Consider the following 21862-nt stretch of genomic DNA (forward strand, 5'->3'; position numbering starts at 1 on the left):
TTTGGGTTTTTTTGTTTTGTTTTTTAAAGTTTGTTTATTTATTATGAGAGCAAAAGAATGCAAACAGGGAAGGGGCAGAGAGAGAGGGGGAGAGAGAGCCCCAAGCAGGCCCCACGCTGTATGTGGAGCCCAATGCGGGCTATGGCTTTTTGTTTTTTTAAATTCAGGATCCAACCCAAATTTATATATCATTGCATTTGACTACTATGTCTCTGTAGTCTCCCTCAATGTAACCCAGTCCTCTGTCTTCCTCTGTGTATGACAAAGAATCCTTTGTAGAATCCAGAATATTCCACATATGGATTCTTGTAATCATTTCTTTTTGATTCGATTCAGATCATTTCTGGCAGAGTGATAATGTATATCTTCCACTTCATCATGTCAGGAAGCTATAATGTCAGGTTGTGCATTAGTTGAAGCTAAGCTTGACAACATGGTTATGGTGGTAAGGCCAGAACTCTCCATTTGTAAACTTTATAAATAACTGGGGGAGATACTTGAAGACTGTACAGTTATGCTCTCTACCAAAAGTTATCATCCATTGGTCTTAGCATCCATTAATAATCTTTGCCTGAAGTATATGTTACAAGGAGTGATTACAAATGATTATATCATTTTTATACATTTATTAGCTGTCAGTTTTCGGTAGACTTTTCTCCTTTTTTAATATCGCTATGGTTCATTGGTCTTCTTATTTTTTTGTTATAACCTACTACCATCGGGTTTTTTTTTATTCTCATAATGTCTCTGCAGCTTTTTTGCATAAATGATGTTCCTCTCTCATCTTGTACTTTCCCTACCTCAGACAGGGAGTCAGCCACTTTTCCAGCATGCTTTGGTTATAATTTTTTTATTTGATATTTTTGTCAGAGACACGAATTAGCAAAACTATTGTTTTTTCATTTTTACTATAATATTTACATTAAAATGATTTCCTGTGTATCCATAAAGTGTATGAAAATAGTTAACAAAAAGGAATGAAAATTAATACTCCTTTCCTTTAAAATGAGCTCCTATAGGGTAGTTGGATGCACTGTATATTCCTCCACTGGATAAAATAAAGGTGTTAACTCTTTTCTTACCTGTATTTTCTGTGGGCATTATTATTTCTCTCCTAGATAGACTGAAGTAGACTTGTTTTAAAAAGTCTCATCAGTTAAATAAAGCTAATGTACTTGCTTTTCTCCCAAGCAACTAAGTGGTAGAATTTTCATTCCTATAGAGTCTCTGTATAAGGTTTCTTGCTGCAAAAGTATTTTTTAGAAATCTGTTACTTTATCACAGGCTGAAATTAGGTGATTTCCTAAGATAAAATCTCTATTTGAAGCAGAATCCAAACTAAAACCCGGTTTATTGATTTTTTTTTAATACTAATTTACATACCCTTTCTGTAGGAATCCTTGTCCTATTCTTGGGGTTAAGAATATTATATCTTTGGCCATAGTTTGAATTATTTTTTTTAATATGAAATTTATTGTCAAATTGGTTTCCATACAACACCCAGTGCCCATCCCAACAGGTGCTCTCCTCTATACCCATCACCCACTCTCCCCTCTCTCCCACCCCCCATTAACCCTCAGTTTGTTCTCAGTTTTTAAGAGTCTCTTATGTTTTGGCTCCCTCCCTCTCTAACCTCTTTTTTTTTTTTTTCCTTCCCATCCCCATGGTCTTCTGTTAAGTTTCTCAGGATCCACGTAAGAGTGAAACCATATGGTATCTGTCTTTCTCTCTATGACTTATTTCACTTAGCATAACACTCTCCAGTTCCATCCATGTTGTTACAAAAAGCGATATTTCATTCTTTCTCATTGCCACGTAGTATTCCATTGTGTATATAAACCACAATTTCTTTATCCATTCATCAGTTGATGGACATTTAGGCTCTTTCCATAATTTGGCTATTGTTGAAAGTGCTGCTATAAACATTGGGGTACAAGTGCCCCATGCATCAGCACTCCTGTATCCCTTGGGTAAATTCCTAGCAGTGCTATTGCTGGGTCATAGGGTAGATCTATTTTTAATTTTTTGAGGAACCTCCACACTGTTTTCCAGAGTGGCTGCACCAGTTTGCATTCCCACCAACAGTGCAAGAGGGTTCCTGTTTCTCCATATCCTCACCAGCATCTATACTCTCCTGATTGGTTCATTTTAGCCACTGTGACTGGCATGAGGTGATATCTGAGTGTGGTTTTGATTTGTATTTCCCTGATGAGGAGTGACATTGAGCATCTTCTCATGTGCCTGTTGGCCATCTGGATGTCTTCTTTAGAGAGGTGTCTATTCATGTTTTCTACCCATTTCTTCACTGGATTATTTGTTTTTCGGGTGTGGAGTTTGGTGAGTTCTTTATAGATTTTGGATACTAGCCCTTTGTCTCACATGTCATTTGGAAATATCTTTTCCCATTCCGTTGGTTGCCTTGTAGTTTTGTTGATTGTTTCCTTTGCTGTGCAGAAGCTTTTTATCTTCATGAGGTCCCAATAGTTCATTTTTGCTTTTAATTCCCTTGCCTTTGGGGATGTGTCAAGTAAGAAATTTCTGCGGCTGAGGTCAGAGAGGTCTTTTCCTGCTTTCTCCTCTAGGGTTTTGATGGTTTCCTGTCTCACATTCAGGTACTTTATCCATTTTGAGTTTATGTTTGTGAATGGTGTAAGAAAGTGATCTAGTTTCATCCTTCTGCATGTTGCTGTCCAGTTCTCCCAGCACCATTTGTTAAAGAGACTGTCTTTTTTCCATCGGATATCCTTTCCTGTGTTGTCAAAGATTAGTTGGCCATACTTTTGTGGGTCTAGTTCTGGGGTTTCTATTCTATTGGTCAATTGGTCTATGTGTCTGTTTTTGTGCCAATACCATGCTGTCTTGATGATGACAGCTTTGTGGTAGAGGCTAAAGTCTGGGATTGTGATGCCTCCTGCTTTGGTCTTCTTCTTCAAAATTACTTAGGCTATTTGGGGTCTTTTGTGGTTCCGTACAAATTTTAGGATTGCTTGTTCTAGCTTCGAGAAGAATGCTGGTGCAATTTTGATTGGGATTGCATTGAATGTGTAGATAGCTTTGGGTAGTATTGACATTTTAACAATATTTATTCTTCCAATCCATGAGCACAGAATGTTTTTCCATTTCTTTATATCTTCTTCAGTTTCCTTCATAAGCTTTCTACAGTTTTCAGCATACAGATCTTTTACATCGTTGGTTAGGTTTATTCCTAGGTATTTTATGCTTCTTGGTGCAATTGTGAATGGGATTAGTTTCTTGATTTGTCTTTCTGTTGCTTCATTATTAGTGTATAAGAATGCAACTGATTTCTGTACATTGATTTTGTATCCTGCGACTTTGCTGAATTCATGTATCAGTTCTAGCAGACTTTTGGTGGAGTCTATCAGATTTTCCATGTATAATATCATGTCATCTGCAAAAAGTGAAAGCTTGACTTCATCTTTGCCAATTTTGATGCCTTTGATTTCCTTTTGTTGTCTAATTGCTGATGCTAGCACTTTCAATACAATGTTAAACAACAGCGGTGAGAGTGGACATCCCTGTCATGTTCCTGATCTCAGGGAAAAAGTTCTCAGTTTTTCCCCATTGAGGATGATATTAGCTGTGGGCTTTTCATAAATGGCTTTTATGATGTTTAAGTATGTTCCTTCTATCCCGACTTTCTCGAGGGTTTTTATTAAGAAAGGATGCTGAATTTTGTCAAATGCTTTTTCTGCATCGATTGACAGGATCATATGGTTCTTTTCTTTTATTAATGTGATGTATCACATTGATTGATTTGTGAATGTTGAACCAGCCCTGCAGCCCAGGAATGAATCCCACTTGATCATGGTGTATAATTCTTTTTATATGCTGTTGAATTCAATTTGCTACTATCTTATTGAGAATTTTTGCATCCATATTCATCAGGGATATTGGCCTATAGTTCTCTTTTTTTGCTGGGTCTCTGTCTGGTTTGGGAATCAAAGTAATGCTGGCTTCATAGAATGAGTCTGGAAGTTTTCCTTCCCTTTCTATTTTTTGGAATAGCTTGAGAAGGATAGTTATTATCTCTGCTTTAAATGTCTGGTAAAATTCCCCTGGGAAGCCATCTGGTCCTGGACTCTTATTTGTTGGGAGATTTTTGATAACTGATTCAATTTCTTTGCCGGTTATGGGTCTGTTCAAGTTTTCTATTTCTTCCTGTTTGAGTTTTGGAAGTGTGTGGGTACTTAGGACTTTGTCCATTTCTTCCAGGTTGTCCAGTTTGTTGGCATATAATTTTTCATAGTATTCCTTGATAATTGCTTGTATTTCTGAGGGATTGGTTGTAATAATTCCATTTTCATTCATGATTTTATCTATTTCGGTCATCTTCCTTTTCTTTCTGAGAAGCGTGGCTGAGGTTTATCGATTTTGTTTATTTTTTCAAAACGCCAACTCTTGGTTTCATTGATCTGCTCTACAGGTTTTTTAGATTCTATATTGTTTATTTCTGCTCTGATCTTTATTATTTCTCTTTTTCTGCTGGGTTTGGGGTGACTTTGCTGTTCTGCTTCTATTTCCTTTAGGTGTGCTGTTAAGTTCTGTATTTGGGATTTTTCTTGTTTCTTGAGATAGGCCTGGATTGCAATGTATTTTCCTCTCAGGACTGCCTTCGCTGCATCCCAAAGCATTTGGATTGTTGTATTTTCATTTTCATTTGTTTCCATATATTTTTAAATTTCTTTTTTAATTGCCTGGTTGAGCCATTCATTCTTTAGTAGGGTGTTCTTTAACCTCCATGCTTTTGGAGGTTTTCCAGACTTTTTCCTGTGGTTGATTTCAAGCTTTATAGCATTGTGGTCTGAAAGTATGCATGGTATGATCTCAATTCTTGTATACTTATGAAGGGCTTTTTTGTTACCCAGTATGTGATCTATCTTGGAGAAGGTTCCATGTGCACTCAGGAAGAAAGTATATTCTGTTGCTTTGGGATACAGAGTTCTAAATATATCTGTCAAGTCCATCTGATCCAGTGTATCATTCAGGGCCCTTGTTTCTTTATTGATCGTGTGTCTAGATGATCTATCCATTGTTGTAAGTGGAGTATTAAAGTCCCCTGCAATTATCACATTCTTATCTAAGGTTGCTTATGTTTGTGAGTAATTGTTTTATATATTTGGGAGCTCCCATATTTGGCGCATAGACATTTATAATTGTTAGCTCTTCCTGATGGATAGACCTGTGATTATTATATAATGCCCTTCTTCATCTCTTGTTACAGCCTTTAATTTAAAGTCTAGTTTGTCTGATATAAGTATGGCTACTCCAGCTTTCTTTTGAGTTCCAGTGGCATGATAAATAGTTCTCCATCCCCTCACTTTCAATCTGAAGGTGTCCTCAGGTCTCAAATGAGTCTCTCATAGACAGCAAGTAGATGGGTCTTGTTTTTTATCCATTCTGATACCCTATGTCTTTTGTTTGGTGCATTTAGTCCATTTATATTCAGTGTTATTATAGAAAGATATGAGTTTAGAGTCATTGTGATGTCTGTAAGTTTCATGCTTGTAGTGATGTCTGTGGTACTTTGTGGTCCTTGCAACATTTCACTCACAGAGTCCCCCTTTGGATCTCCTGTAGGGTTGGTTTAGTGGTGATGAATTCCTTCAGTTTTTGTTTGGGAAGACCTTTATCTCTCCTCTATTCTAAATGACAGACTTGCTGGATAAAGGATTCTCAGCTGCATATTTTTTCTGTTAATCACATTGAAGATTTCCTGCCATTCCTTTCTGGCCTGCCAAGTTTCAGTAGATAGATCCATCACTAGTCTTATCGGTCTCCCTTTATATGTTAGAACGTGTTTATCCCTAGCTGCTTTCAGAATTTTCTCTTTATCCTTGTATTTTGCCAGTTTGACTGTGATATGTCATGCAGAAGATCGATTCAAGTTATGTCTGAAAGGAGTTCTCTGTGCCTCTTGGATTTCAATGCCTTTTTCCTTCTCCAGATCAGGGAAGTTCTCATCTATGATTTTTTCAAGTACACCTTCAGCCCCTTTCTCTCTCTCTTCCTCTTCTGGAATTCCTATTATATGGATATTGTTCCGTTTCATTGCATCACTTCATTCTGTAATTCTCCCCTCATACTCCTGGATTTTTTTATCTGTTTTTCTCAGCTTCCTCTTTTTCCATAATTTAATCTTCTAATTCACCTATTCTCTCCTCTGCCTCTTCAATCCAAGGTGTGGTCGCCTCCATTTTATTTTGCACCTCATTTATAGCATTTTTTAGCTCCTCCTGACTCTTTCTTAGTCCCTTGATCTCTCTGCTTGCTGCAGAGATTCTCTGCTGTCCTCTATACTTTTTTCAAGCCCAGTGATTAATTTTATGACTATTATTTTAAATTCATGTTCTGTTATATTGCTTAAATCGTTTTTGATCAATTTGTTAGCTACTTCCTGGAGTTTCTTTTGAGGAGAATTCTTCCGTTTTGTCATTTGGATAGTCCCTGGAGTGGCAGGGAACTGCAGGGCACTTCCCCTGTGCTGTCTGGAGTAACTTGTGTTGGTGGGTGGGGCCTCAGTCAGTCCCTATGTCTTCCCCCAGCCCCCCGCTGGGGCCACAGTCAGACTGGTGTGTACCTTCTCTTCCCCTCTCCCAGGGGCAGGACTCACTGTGGAGTGGTGTGGCCCCTCTGGGCTACTTGCACCCTGCCAGGCTTGTGGTGCTGCTTCTATGGGATCTGGCATATTAGCCAGGGTGGATCCACAAGGTGCACAGGGGCAGGAGGGGCAGGCTTACCTCGCTTTGCTGTCGGTGGTCCCCTGCGGGAGGGGCCCTGCAGCACCTGGAGGGAGGCAGGCAGACCCGTTGGAGAGATGGATCCACAGAAGCACAGAGTTGGGTGTTTGCACGGTGCAAGCAAGTTCGGTGACAGAAACTGGTTCCCTTTGGGGTTTCAGCTGGGGGATGGGCGAGGGAGATGGCCCTGGCCAGCGCCTGTGTTCCCTGCGAGCTGAGCTCTGTCTTCCGGGGCTCAACACCTCTCCCTCCTGGTGTCCTCTCACCCTCCCGCTTTCCGAGCAGAGCTGTTGACTTATAACATTCCAGATGTTAAGTCCTGCTGGCTGTCAGAACTCAGGCAGTCCGGCCCCTCCGCTTTTACAAGCCAGACTTGGGGGCTCTGCCTTGCTGGGCGGACTGCCCCTCTGCCATCCGGCTCCCTCCCACCAGTCCCTGTAGCGCGCACTGCCTCTCCGCCATTCCTACCCTCTTCCATGAGCTTCTTGTCTACACTTAGCTCTGGAGAGTCCGTTTTGGTAGTCTTCTGGCAGTTTTCTGGGTTATTTAGGGAGATTTGGGTGGAATCTAAGTGATCAGCAGGACACGGTGAGCCCAGTGTCCTCCTCCTCTGCCATCTTCTCCCAACCAAAAAATCATAGTTTGAAATATTTTTGATGGCATATCTTCAAAATATTTAATAAATTCTGTGACTTTCAGTGATAAAAATGTTTTCTCAAAGTACTCATCATCTGAAAAGTCCTCTAATTTTTTTCCTAATCCTAAAATAAATTCGCATTGATTTTAAAGTTGATAGAAGTTGTCTTTTGCACAAGTCCTTAAATAATCTTAGTATAATTTTTCAAAGATATTATGATCTCTATATTCAATTTAAACCTTTTTACAAACATGAATATTCAACTCCTTCTCTACCTAGTAGTCCCACCAGGCATCTGAAGCCCGACATTTCTAAAACAAACTCCCTCTCTTACTCCCTTATCTTCCCTTCCTTGTGGATTCCATTTGATTTCCTTGCATCCAGCCTTTCTGTAGTATTCCAACTATTTACTCAAGAAGTAATTATTGAGAAATAGCTATTGAGGGGTGTGTGGGTGGCTCAGTCAGTTCAGTGCCAGCCTCTTGATTTCAGCTCAGGTCATGATCCCAGGGTCGTGAGATCCATCCTCATATCGGGATCTGTGCTAAGCGTGGGGCTTGCTTAAGATTCTCTCTCTTTCTCCTTCCCCTTCCCCCGCTCACATGCTATCTATCTCTCTCTAAAAAATAAAAAAATAAAAATAATATAATTTAAAAGAAGTAATTATTGAGCACTAACTGTGTGCCAAGCACTTTGCTGGATCCCTGCTTTCTCCAAGTCCCACACTATTGCCAAGTTGATTTTTTAAAGTAAACTTTATTGTTATTATTATTAAAAAGTAATACATGTTCATTATAAAAAGAAATGTAAGAGAAAGAAATGTAAAAGAAAATTAAAATCATAATTCCAGTACCCAGAGATAAGCACTATTTTTAGCATTGTCCTTTGAATTTTCATTTAATTGCAAATTATCAAAGAAATGTTGTAACCATCTGTGAAACAAAAAATTCTGGAGACCTATACATGAATCTCTGAATAATGTTAAGCCTGGAAGATAGAATAATGAGGAATCTTTCACTTTCTACATATTGTAATTCTGCAGGTGTGGAATTTCAAGAGTAGGTATTTTTGTAAACAAACTATAATAAGATTTTATACAACATGTAATATGTATTTCCTTATACTTTTAAAACATTTTTAATGTTTTTGATTGAAAATTTTCACCTGTATTGGTAATTGTCCCATTATTATAATTTAATATGTCCTCCAAATATGTAGAATTAATTTGTTGAATTGGGGATAACTTACATCTAATGACTTAAGTGGTATCTTTTTTTTAACTAAAGTAAATATAATGAATAAATTATCACATATTTATGTTCTGGCTATAAAACTGAACAAAATATGGCAATAGCTTATTTCTTTAAAATGCAGAAAAAGCTATTGCTCAGATCTCTCTCAAGTAAAACTTAATTTGTGAAAAAAAATTATTTGATACTGGTTTTGATTTTGATTTTCTGTTTATTTTAAGTCATGGCTTAAAGTTGGTGATCAAAATTATATTCATCCTGTTAGGCAGTATTTGTACTATCATTGTCCTTTTCTATTTCTGTCTCTTGTTAATTTGTCTTACTATTTAGTTTATAGATATCCTTACTATCCATAAACTATAAAAGAAAATGTTTACATAAAGAAAGTGAGGTTGGGTAAGAGGGGATTTTAGTTCCCTTACAGACTTCTGAACCCCAACCACATTAAACTACCTCCAGAAACATGTTATTTGCTCATATAGCAGGGTTTACATTATATTTTATCAGATACCAACCTCAGAAAATTTTCTATGACCTCTGCAGCATATAATTTTATTGATGATACACCATCAGTCTCAGTAGTTATACACAGTCTTTTTTAAAGTATGAATACTTTAATTTGCTGAAGTCATCAACATTATTGTAAAAATGTTTTAAAATATATATACGACTATGGTCATAAACCCTCATGCTAGCTGCATTCATTTCTGGATACTAAAAAGAACACTTTTAAAAAATTGTGTGAGAGAGAGACAAGCAGACATGACTGGCCTTATAGAAACCAAAACTTGTATATTCTAAAAACCTTCATGACTTAATTTCTCTGTGCCTTGATCTTCCTCTTCTATAATGAAGATACTGACTACTTAAGCAGATTGTTGGTGAGAATCAGATAATAACACACTGCTCTAAGTAGTCATTAACACATCAAACCTCTGTAAATAGTAACTATGATTATCACTGACCCATAAATAGGATGGATTGATCCTTTATACAATTATTCATAGGCAAAGTTTACATCAAAATCTAAAATAGAGCTAAAATGGACCCACATATGTTTGTCAGGTCTTCAGAAAAATAACTTCTATTAATTAACCAAATAAAATATATGTCAATTTTATAAGTGTTCTAAAGAAGGTTTACATCATGTTTTAGAAATAATCTATTTTATAAGATCTAGAATATTTCCAAAAATCTTTGTTGATCGTATGTTTACTGATGATAGCATCAGTATCAATATTCCTCACGACCTTTTTTTTTTTTAATTTAAATCCAAATTATTACACATAGTGTATATTACACATAGTGTAATAGTGTATATTACACATAGTGTAATAATTTCAGGAATAGAATTTAGTGACTCATCACTTACATATAATAATACGAGACCCAGTGTTCATCCCAGTAAGTGACCGTCTTCATGCCCATTGCTCATTTAGCCCATCCCCCTACCCAACTATCCACCAGCAAACCTGTTTGTTTTCTGTACTTAAGAGTTTCTTATGGTTTGCCTCCCTCTCCGTTTTTATCTTATTTTTGTTTCCCTTCTATGTTCTTCTGTTTTGTTTCTTAAATTCCACATATGAGTGAAATTGTATCCTATTTATCTTTCTCTGGCTGACTTACATCGCTTAGCATAATACACTCTAGTTCCATCTACCTTGTTGCAGATGGTAAGATTGCATTCTTTTTGATTGCTGAGTAATAGTCCATTGAATATATATGCTACATCTTTTTTATCCATACATCAGTGGATGGACATTTAGGTTCTTTCCATTCTTTGGCTATTGTTGATAGAGCTGCTATAAAAAAAGGGGCTGCGTGTGCCCCTTTGAATCAGCATTTTTGTATCCTTCAGATAAATATGTAGTAGTGCCGTTGCTGGGTCGTAGGGTAGTTCTATTTTTAATTTTTTGAGGAACCTCCATTCTGTTTTCCAGAGGGAATGCACCAGTTTGCATTCCCACCAGCAGTGCAAAAGGATTCCTCTTTCTCCACATCCTTGCCAACATCTGTTGTGGCCTGAGTTGTTAATTTTAGCCATTCTGATAAGTGTGAGGTGGTATCTCATTTTGGTTTTGATTTGTGTTTTCCTGCTAATGAGTGATGTTGAGCATCTTTTCATGTGTCTGTTAGCCATCTGGATCTCTCTTATGGAAAAGTATCTATTCATGTCTTTTGCCCATTTCTTCACTGGATTATTAATTTTTTGGATGTTGAGTTTGATATAAGTTATTTATAGATTTTGGATACTAACCCTTTATCTGATATGTTGTTTCAAATATCTTCTCCCATTTCGCCGGTTGCCTATTAGTTTTGCTGATTGTTTCCTTCGCTGTGCAGAAGCTTTTTATTTGGATAAAGTCCCAATAGTTCATTTTTCCTTTAGTTTCCCTTGCCTCTGGAGACCAGTGAGAGGTTGCTACAGCTGAGGTCAAAGAGGTTGTTACCTGTTTTCTCCTCTAGGATTTTGATGCCTTCCTGTCTTATGTTTAATTCTTTCATCCAATTTGAGGTTATTTTGTGTATGGTGTAAGAAAGTGGTCCAGATTCATTGTTCTGCATTTGGCTGTCCAGTTTTCCCAACACTGTTTTCAGAAGAGATGGTCTATTTTCCATTGGACATTCTTTCCTGCTTTGTCAAAGATTGGTTGCCCATACGTTTGTGGGTCCATTTCTGGGTTTTGGGTTCTGTTCCATTGATCTATGTGTCTGTTTTTGTTCTAGTACCATACTGTCTTGATGATTACAACTTTGTAATACAGCTTAAAGTCTGGAAATGTGATGCCTCCAGCTTTGGTTTCCTTTTCAAAATTACTTTGGCTATTCAGGGTCTTTTCTGGTACCAAACAAATTTTAGACTGTTTGTTCCAGCTCTGTGAAGAATGCTGGTGTTACTTTGATAGGGGTTGTATTGAATGTAGATTGCTTTGGGTAGTATCGACATTTTAACAATATTTGTTCTTCCAATCCACGAGCATGGAATGTTTTTCCACTGTTCTGTGTCTTCTTCCATTTCTTTCATAACCTTTCTATAGTTTTCAGTGTATAGATTTTTCACCTCTTTTTTTAAGTTTATTCCTAGATATTTATGGTTTTTCATGCAATTGTAAATGGGATCAATTCCCTGTTATCTCTTTCTGTTGCTTCATTATTGGTGTATAGAAATGTGATTCCTGTACATTGAATTTATATTCTGCTACTTTGCTGAATTCCTGGATCAGTTCTAGCAGTTTTTTGATGGAGTCTTTCAGGTTTTCCACATAAAATATCACGTCATCTGCGAAGAGTGAAAGTGTGACTTCCTCCTTGCTGATCTAGATGCCTCTTATTTCTTTTTTTTTTTTTGTCTGATTGCCGAGGCTCAGACTTCCAACACTATTTTGAATAACAGTGTAGTGGAGAGATTGGGCCTCCTTGTCGTGTTCCTGACCTTAGAGGGAAAGCTGTCAGTTTTTCTCTATTGAGGATGATATTAGCAGTCAGTCTTTCGTATCTGGTCTTTATGATCTTGAGGTATGTTCCTTCTATCCCTACTTTCTTAACAGCTATCAAGAAAGGATACTGTATGTTGTCAGATTCTTTCTCTGCATCTATTGAGAGGATCATGTGGTTCTTACCCTTTTTTTAATTTATGTGATGTATCACATTAATTGATTTGTGGATATTGAACCAGCTCTGGATCACAGGAATAAATCCCACTTGATTCTGGTGAATAAATCTTTTCATGTATTGTTGGATCCGGTTTGCTAGTATCTTGTTGAGATTTTTTGCATCCATGTTCATCAAAGGAATTGGTATGTAGTTCTCCTTTTTAGTAGGGGGTCTTTGTCTGGTTTTGGATTCAAGGTAATGCTGGCCTTGTAGAATGAGTTTGAAAGTTTTCTTTCCATTTCTATTTTTTGGAACAGGTTTAAAGGATAGGTGTTAACTTTTCTTTAAATGTTTGGTAGAATTCCCCTGGAAAGCCTTCCAGCCCTGGACTCTTGTTTTTGGGGAGATTTTTGATTACTGATTTAATTTCTTTACTGGTTGTGGGTCTATTCAAATTTTCCATTTCTTCCAGATTGACCAGTTTGTTGGCATATAATTGCTCATAATATTCTCTTATTATAGTTTGTATTTCTCTGGTGTGATGATCTCTCTTCTTTCATTCTCCTTATTCATTCTCCTCTCCTTTTTCATTTTGATCCATCTGGCTAGGAGTTTATCAATTTTCTTAATTCTTTCAAACAACCAACTCCGGGTTCTGTTGATCTGTTGTTTCTTTGACTCAATCTATATCATTGATTTCTGCTCTAATCTTTATTATTTCCCTTCTTTTGCTGGTTTTGGGCTTTATTTGTTCTTTTTCCAGCTCTTTAAGGTGTAAAGTTAAGTTGTGTATTTGAGACCTTTCTTCCTTCTTTAGGAGAGCCTGGATTGCTATGTACTTCCCTCTTATGACCACCTTTGCTGCATACCAGAGGTTTTGGGCTGTCATGTTTTCATTTTCATTGGCTTCTGTGTACTTCTTAATTTCCTCTTTTATTTCTTGGTTAACCCATTCATTCTGTAGTAAGATTTTCTTTAATCTCCAAGTGTTCATGGTTATTGCAGATTTCTTCTTGTGGTTGATTTAGAGTTTCATAGCAAACTCGTGGTCTGAAAATATTAAAGGTATGATCCTGATCTTTTTGTACTTGTTGAGGGCTGATTTGTGTTCCAGTATGTGATCTAGTCTGGAGAATGTTCCATGTGCACTCAAGAAGAACGTGTATTCTGCTGCTTTGGGATGAAATGCCCTAAATGTATCTGTTAAACCATCCGGTCCAGTGTGTCATTCAAAGCCATTGTTTCCTTGTTGATTTTCTGCATATTTGGGTGCTTTCACATTTGGAGCATAAATGTTTACAATTGCTAGATATTCTTGATGGATAGACCCCTTAATTATGATATAATGCCCTCCTTCATCTCTTGATACAGGCTTTATTTTAAAGTCTAGATTGTCTGATATAAGTATGGCTACTCCAGCTTTCATTTGACAACCAGTAGCATGATAGATTGTTCTCCATCCCCTTACTTTCTATCTGTAGGTGTCTTTAGGTCTAAAATGAGTCTCTTGTAAGCAGCATATAAATGTGTCTTGTTTTCTTATCCATTCTGATACCCTGTGTCTTTTGATTGGAGCATTTAGTCCATTGACATTTAGAGTGAGTACTGAAACATATGAATTTAGTGCCCTTGTGTTCCCTATAGAGTTGTTTCTGGTAATGTTCCCTGGTGCTTCTAGTCTTTGTTGCTTTGATCTTTGTTTTGTTTTGTTTTCTCTTTTGTCCACTCAGAGTCCCTCTTAAAATTTCTTGCAGGGATGCTTTAGTGGTCACGTACTCCTTTAGTTTTTGTTTGTCTTGGAAACTCTTTATCTCTCCTTTTATTTTGAATGACAGCCTTTCTGGATAAAGATTTCTTGGCTGCATAATTTTCCAATTCAGCACATTGAATATATCACTCCTTTTTGGCCTGCAAAATTTCTTGTATATAGGTTTATTGCAACCCTGACCTATCTTCCCTTATAGGTTAAGGACAAACTCAAGTTATGCAGATTGTTGCATTAATCATCCGAACAATTTCCTAGGCGTTCAAAATAGTTTGGTGCTGTTCTAGCTGTGTTTCAAGGACAAGACAAGCTCAGGATCTCCATGATGCTCTGCCATCTTAATTCCTCCTTCCTTCATGGTCTTTTTAAAAAGTATGAGTAATTATTAATTAGAAAAATACACTGTCATAGGAGTCATCTTGATGAGATGTAACTAATCCTTCAAAATATTTTGTACACATAAGTCATACTGTTTCTGAAGTATTTTAAATGTTAATTGAAATAAGAGTTTTTCTCACAAAGTAATTTACTTTATACTGAAATATATGCAATATGAAAATATTTTCTTCTTATAAAACAAAAGTGCCTTAAAAGTTACTAGTTACATTTTTAGTGTGTAATTCAGTTTTTCTCTTGACTTGCTCTATGACACCCGTTCTTAAAGTGTTGTTCAGAGAGTCTGGAAGGTCACACCTACTTTCATAATTATAGTTTACTGTTTTCTTTTTTCATACTCGTTCTCTGATAAGTGTACAGTGGTGTTTTCCAGAAGCTGATGGTAAGCAACACAACAGGTTGAACACAGAAGTAGATAATGTGAATCTGGCTATCCCCTGTTCAAACATTAAGGAAATTTACAAAAATGTAAAATAGTAACATTTTTCTAGAAAATTTTTTATTTTGGAAAATGAACTTATTTTTCATAAAATGTTATTTATGTTAACCTATAATGACTTAATATCTATAAGGGGATTAATAAGTAAATATTTTGAAATGTTGCCAGTTTTCACTTCAAATATGGTAAGTTTTCATAGAAATTCACTCTCCTTCCACTGTTGTGATAAATTCTTGACCCTTTAGGGGCACCTAGGTGGCTCAGTCAGTTAAGTGTCTGACTTTAGCTCAGGTCATGATCTCGCAGCTCCCCATCGGGCTCTCTGCTGACAGCCTAGAGCCTGGAGCCTGCTTCAGATTCTGTCTCCCTCTTTCTCTGCCTCTCCCCCAGCCACACTCTGTCTCTCTCTCTCTCTCTCAAAAATAAACATTAAAAATTTTTTTAAATAATTCTTGACTCTTTAATACTCAGGTGGTTATTTTTTTTTTTTTAATTTTTTTTTCAACGTTTATTTATTTTTGGGACAGAGAGAGACAGAGCATGAACGGGGGAGGGGCAGAGAGAGAGGGAGACACAGAATCAGAAACAGGCTCCAGGCTCTGAGCCATCAGCCCAGAGCCCGACGCGGGGCTCGAACTCACGGACCGCGAGATCGTGACCTGGCTGAAGTCGGACGCTCAACCGACTGCGCCACCCAGGCGCCCCTCAGGTGGTTATTTATTTTTTATGCCATAAAAGTTTTTTTTTTTCTCCAAATTATCCTAAATATTTTTATTGGGTATTAATCAATTTTTGTGAATCTAAACAATTTATGAATGTCTTAATTACAGGTTGCAAGCACAAGAAAACAGTATAATGTACAGATTTCTCGACTAACAGAAGAACTTTCAGCCCTTCAAATGGTAGGTTAGAAGACTATATTCTTCTGAATATTGTCTATTTTATTTTTCTTATTTTTTTAATGTTTATTTACTCACCTTGAAAGTGAGGGTGAGAGAGAGAGCAGGGGAGGGGCAGAGAGAGAGAGGTAGAGAGAACATCCCAAGCATGCTCCATGCTGTCAGCACAAAGCGTGATATGGGGGGCGCCTGGGTGGCGCAGTCGGTTGAGCGTCCGACTTCAGCCAGGTCACGATCTCACGGTCCGTGAGTTCGAGCCCCGCCTCAGGCTCTGGGCTGATGGCTCAGAGCCTGGAGCCTGTTTCCGATTCTGTGTCTCCCTCTCTCTCTGCCCCTCCCCCGTTCATGCTCTGTCTCTCTCTGTCCCAAAAAAAAAATAAATAAACGTTGAAAAAAAAAATTAAAAAAAAAAAAAAAAAAAAAAAGCGTGATATGGGGCTTCATCTCACGAACCATGAGATCGTGGTCTGAGCCAAAACCAAGAGTTGGAAGCTTAACCAACTGAGCCACCCAGGCGACCCTGAATATTGATTATTTTAAAGCCAGGATACATTTTAATGTGTCTTGTAATGCACATTCTTGTTCATTCAGAAGATACTTACTAAGCCAGGAACTATGCTAGATTCTAGGAAAAGATTAAAAATCAAGATAAACATGTTAACTGTAATCTTGGAGCCTGTGGTCTAGGAGGACAGATGGATGGCATTTATCACATTTTACTATTACTTTTTTTTCTGACAATGCACAGCATGCTATGAAGCACCCATCTGCAGCTGCTAACACATGCTAGTTTCATCTGGGAGATTAAGTAGAAAGTAAGAGATAGTATATATATCAGTGGGATAGAAGAAAGACAAGCTTCCCAAAAGAGATAAGAGTACTGAAGGATAAATAGGCAAAGAGGAGAAAGGAAAAAAAATACTTGTTTCGATAGAGGTGAGATTAAATATGTAAATTTAACATTAAGATATGATGAAATGGAATTTAATAACCTTGCTTATAGGGGAATGAAAGTACAAGAATTTTTAGAGATTGGGAAGATATTTTCCACTTCACAAACTCTAATCCTTTCTGAATCTCTACCTCACTTTTAATGCTGCCTACAAAACTTAGCAACAACTTATGTCTTGTAATAAATATGTTACATTATGTTAGTTCTCTTTCCATCTCCCATCTCCTTCCCTCACTCTCCTTTTCTCTTACTTTATACAAATCTTATCTTTCCAATTATATTATAAACACCTTGAAGGAGAAAAGTCTTATGCCTTCTTTTATCTTCATTGCCTAGCACAGTGTTTTCACAGTATGTATTTTAATAAATACTTATTGACTAATATTTAAACAATTCTGAAGGAAAGAACAGATCTTTTTCCACATTCTACAAACTCTGTAATGTACATCTTGAGACTTTAGTCTTTGTGTACAGGTCCTGAGAGTAATAGACTAGAAACCAGTGTTACTTTTTGTTTAATGTCATTTGTGTTAAGGATGTAGGAACATTAAGTAAAACTAGTGTGATGCAGTGTGGCCAAATAGTCATGTCTAATTAATTGTTGTTTTCAAGTTTTACTACTTCTTCTATTACCTTGCTATTTTGCTTGTTGTCTTACATGGACTGGTTTAGCTTTGAGTAGATTCATAGCTAGAAGAAAGTCTTTCCCCAGTCCAGGATCATTTAATGGCTTATAAACTCTGGAAGGACCAGAACATTATCTCTTTCTGTTTTCCCAAAGGAATGAATGTGTGTTGGATAAGATCTGCAGGGCTTTTAAAAATAATTCTTATCTGTTTACACAACCAGAGCTGTGTAAACTCAATTTCGAGCAAAAAAATTATATTTCTTAGGATTTATAGTGAAACAATTATAATCATAGCTAAGTGGATTTTTCTAAAGATATTAAATATTATGTGATGTCATGTTGATTCCATGGGGAACTGTCCTGAATAATTGAAAAGTGTTTGAAATATCAAACATTGAGAAATATGTTTGAAGGAGGACGTGTTCAACTACTTTAAAAAGCAGATTTTGTCAGGTAACTCAGAAACTCAGACTATAGTTTGAGACATAATAACCTGATGTTGGCTATTGATTTATATTCTTAAATACCAATTTTATCAGCTGGACCATAAACATGAAGTCAAGGAGGAAGGTTAAGCATACTTTAGCTAACCCCAAACTAAGTTATGCTTGCAGGAAGGAAAAAAAAAAACCTGTATTTTAAGTTAGTGTGCAGATTTTTTTTGATAGGTTTAAGAAAAGGCCAGAACCAGTCTCTCTCTACCCACATGTCTCCCTTTGGAGAGCAACACAGCTTTTATTTCTCCTACAGTTTCTCTTAAGAAAACTCAAGGTTTTAATTCTGCCAAATAGGAGAGATTATTTTTAACCTACAGTAAATAGTGGGGCACCTGAGTGGCTCAGTTGGTTAAGCATCCAACTCTTGATATCGACTCAGGTCATGATCCTGCAGTTCAGGGGATCAAGCCCTGCTTTGGACTCTAGGTTCACAGTGCTGAGGAGCCTGGTTAAGATTCTTTCTCTCCTCTCTCTCTTCCCCTCCCCTGATCTCTAAATAAATAAATAAATAAATAAATAAATAAATAAATAAATAAAATGAACTTTAATCTACAGCAAATAGTAAAAAGACTGGTTATAAATGCCCAAATTTTATACAAGTAAAATGAAAAATTCAATATGATCTTTTTTGGATATGTGAATTTTTTAGAAGTCTAATTTTGAATCTCCATGTGCATAGGTATTTAGATATCTTTTTATTATTGGTTTCTAATCTAGTTAAATAGAGGCCATAGATTATAGTCTATATGATATTGATTCTTAACATTTGTTGTGATTTTCTTTATGGTACACTATAGGGTATAATTTTGGAAATACTCCATGAGTACTTGAAAAAATATCTAGTTATCATTTGGTCATATTGTGCCCAAAAGGTAGGAATGTTGGTGGTGATTAATAGTAAATATTCATGAAGGCTTTTTAATAATAGTAATTTTAAATACTCGCTTTAGTATTACTGTGAATTTTTAATAGAATTAGTATATTTCTCTAGAAAGGTTCAACTTTTCTATCTAATTTTAACTTTGTTGTTTGAGGTTAACCAAATATTTTTTTTTTTGTCATCATTGGGCAGTGAAATGGTGAATTGGGTAGAGAGAGATGCATAGTATATAACATATTTATATGCCGTTCACCAGATTCAGAAGTGTGATCCAACCTTGTTACTAATATCTACATTAAAAATCACATGGGTATCATATAAGCAGCTATAGAAAAAGCATTTGACAAAATCCAACCCCCATTCATGATAAAAACTTGCAGTAAACTAGAAACAGGGGAAATTCCTCAACTTGATAAAGAATATCTACAAAAAGCCTACAGCTGTGAAACCAGAAGCTTTCCCACTAAGATCAGGAACAAGGCAGTGATGTGACCTCTTACCATTACTTTTCAACATCATCCTGGAAGTACTAGCTAATGCCATTTAACTAAAAATGGAAATAGGGGCGCCTGGGTGGCGCAGTCGGTTAAGCGGCCGACTTCAGCCAGGTCACGATCTCACGGTCCGTGAGTTCGAGCCCCGCCTCAGGCTCTGGGCTGATGGCTCAGAGCCTGGAGCCTGTTTCCGATTCTGTGTCTCCCTCTCTCTCTGCCCCTCCCCTGTTCATGCTCTGTCTCTCTCTGTCCCAAAAATAAATAAACGTTGAAAAAAAAAATTAAAAAAAAAATGGAAATAAAAGTTACATAGATTGTGAAGGAAGAAATTTGATATGATTATCTATGTAGAAAACAAAAAAAAAAATGGTGGGGGTGGGGCGCCCTGGGTTGTTCAGTCAGTTGAGCATCTGACTCGATTTTGGCTCAGGTCATGATCCCAGGGTCATGGGATTGAGCCCCACGTCAAGCTCCACATTGAGCATGGAGCCTGCCTAAAAATCAATCTCTCCCTCTCTCTCTCTCTCTCTCTCTTCCTCTGTCCTTCTTCCCTGCTTGTGTGCTGTCTTTCTAAAATAAAAAAAGTAAAACCCCAAAAAATTCAACCAAAAGAAAGAAGCAATCATAGCGTAGTAAGGTTGCAGGATATAGAGTTAATATACAAAAGTCCATTGTATTCCCACATACCAGCAATTAATAAGTGGAATTTTAAACTAAAAACACAGTGCCATTTACCTTAGCATGTAAAAAAAATTATTTAGATATATATCTAAAAAAATATACAAAGTCTATGTGAGGAAAACTGATGACAGATATCAAACTAGAAGTAGATAAATGAAGAGATAGTCCATGTTCATGGATAGGAAGACTCAGTCAAAATGTCGGTTCTTCACAGCCTGATCCATAGATTGAGTGCAATCCCAGTCAAAATCTCAGTAAGTTATTTTGTGGATATTGGCAAACTGACTGTAAAGTATATCTGGAGAGACAAAAGACCCAGAATAGCCAACACAACACTGAAGGAGAAGAAGAAAGTCAGAGGACTAATACTACCAGATTTCAAGACTCACTCTAAAGCTATAATAATCAAGATAGTGTGATCTTGGTGAAAGAATAGACAAGCAGATCAATGAAATAAAATAAATGAAATAAAACAACCTAGAATGGAGTAAAATATAGACCCACATAAATACAGTCAGCTGATCATTGACAAAGAAGCAAAGGCAAGACAGTGGAGCAAAGATAAGTCTTTTTAGCAAATGGTGCTAGGACAATTAGACATTCACATGTAAAAGAATGAATCCAGACACAACCTCCACAAAAATTAATTCAAAATAGGCCACATTCCTGGGGCACCTGGGTGGCCCAGTCAGTTAAGTGTCTGACTTCGGCTCAGTTCGTCTCATGGCTCATGAGTCTGAGCCCCACAGCTCAAAGCCTGGAGCCTGCTTAAGATTCTTTGTCTTCCTCCCTGTCTGTCCCTCCCCTGCTAATGCTCTGCCTCTCTGTCTCTCAAAAATTAATAAACATTAAAAAGTTTTTTTTAATGGGTCACAACCCTAAATGTAAAATGCAAAACTATAAAATTCCTAGAAGATAACATAGAAGAAAACCTGGATGATCTTGAGTTTCGTAATGAATTTTTGGATATAATATCAAAGGCACGATTGATGAAACAATTGGTAAGTTGGACTTCATTAAAATGAAAAGTTTCTCTGTGAAAGATAGTCAAGAGAATGAAAATTCAAACCACAGATTAGGAGAAAATATTTGCAAAAGACATAACTGACAAAAGACTGTTATCCAGAATATACGAAGAACTCTTAAAACTCAACAGTAAGAAATCAGTTCAATTAAAAACTGGACCAAAGACCTTGACAGACACGTCACCAAAGAACATATACAGATGGCATATAAACATACAGAAAGGTGCTACATATCATATGTCACCATGGAAATGCAAATTAAAGTAATAATGAGGTGCCATTCATTACATCAAGTATGTGCCAGATATGCCTGTTAGAATGACCAAAATCCAGAACCCTGATACCACCAACCTCTGGGGAAAATGTGGAGCAACAGAAATTCTCATTCATTGCTGGTGGTAATTCAAAATGGTATGGCCACTTTTGAAGGCAGTTTGATGGTTTCTTACAAAATTAAATATACTCTTAACATATTGTCCAACAATTACACTCTTCTGTATTTATCCAAAGGAGTTGAAAACTTATGTCCACACAAAAAAACTCAACATGGATGTTTATAGCAGCTTTTTTCACAGTTGCCAAAATTTGGAAGCAACCAAGATGTCCTTTAGTTAGGTGAATGGATAAACTGTGGTACATTCAGACAGTTATTTAGCACTAAAAAGAAATGAGCTATCAAGCCATGAAAAAAACCATGGAGGAAACGTAAACACATATTATTAAGTGAAAGAAGCTAGTCTGTAAAGGCTACATATTGTTTGATTCCAACCGTATGGCATTCTTGGAAAGGCAAAACTATGGGGTAAAAAGACTGATGGTTATCAGGAGTTAAGAAGAGAGGGATAAATAGGCATAGGTGAAGCAGAGAGGATTTTTAGGACACTGTACCTACTCTGTAGTGAATACATATCATTATAAAAAAAAAAAAATGTGTCCAAACTCACAAAATGAACAGCACCAAGAGTGA

The 21862-nt window shown here is 36.8% G+C and overlaps 1 protein-coding gene across 3 annotated transcripts in view; it reads left to right on the plus strand.

Moving 5' to 3' along the window:
* Window positions 1-21862, plus strand: part of SCLT1 (sodium channel and clathrin linker 1) — a 220950-nt gene that overhangs the window by 128201 nt on the left and 70887 nt on the right. For all 3 annotated transcript variants that reach the window (XR_006709835.1, XM_045467740.1, XM_045467749.1), the window contains one exon: window positions 15670-15741. Coding sequence is in view for 2 of the 3 variants with exons in the window: in XM_045467740.1 (XP_045323696.1) it covers window positions 15670-15741 (72 nt within the window). In the remaining variant the exon portion in view is untranslated. The remainder of the gene's footprint in view (window positions 1-15669; window positions 15742-21862) is intronic.

The sequence above is a fragment of the Leopardus geoffroyi genome, chromosome B1 (assembly GCF_018350155.1).
Source record: "Leopardus geoffroyi isolate Oge1 chromosome B1, O.geoffroyi_Oge1_pat1.0, whole genome shotgun sequence".
Taxonomy (NCBI): domain Eukaryota; kingdom Metazoa; phylum Chordata; class Mammalia; order Carnivora; family Felidae; genus Leopardus; species Leopardus geoffroyi.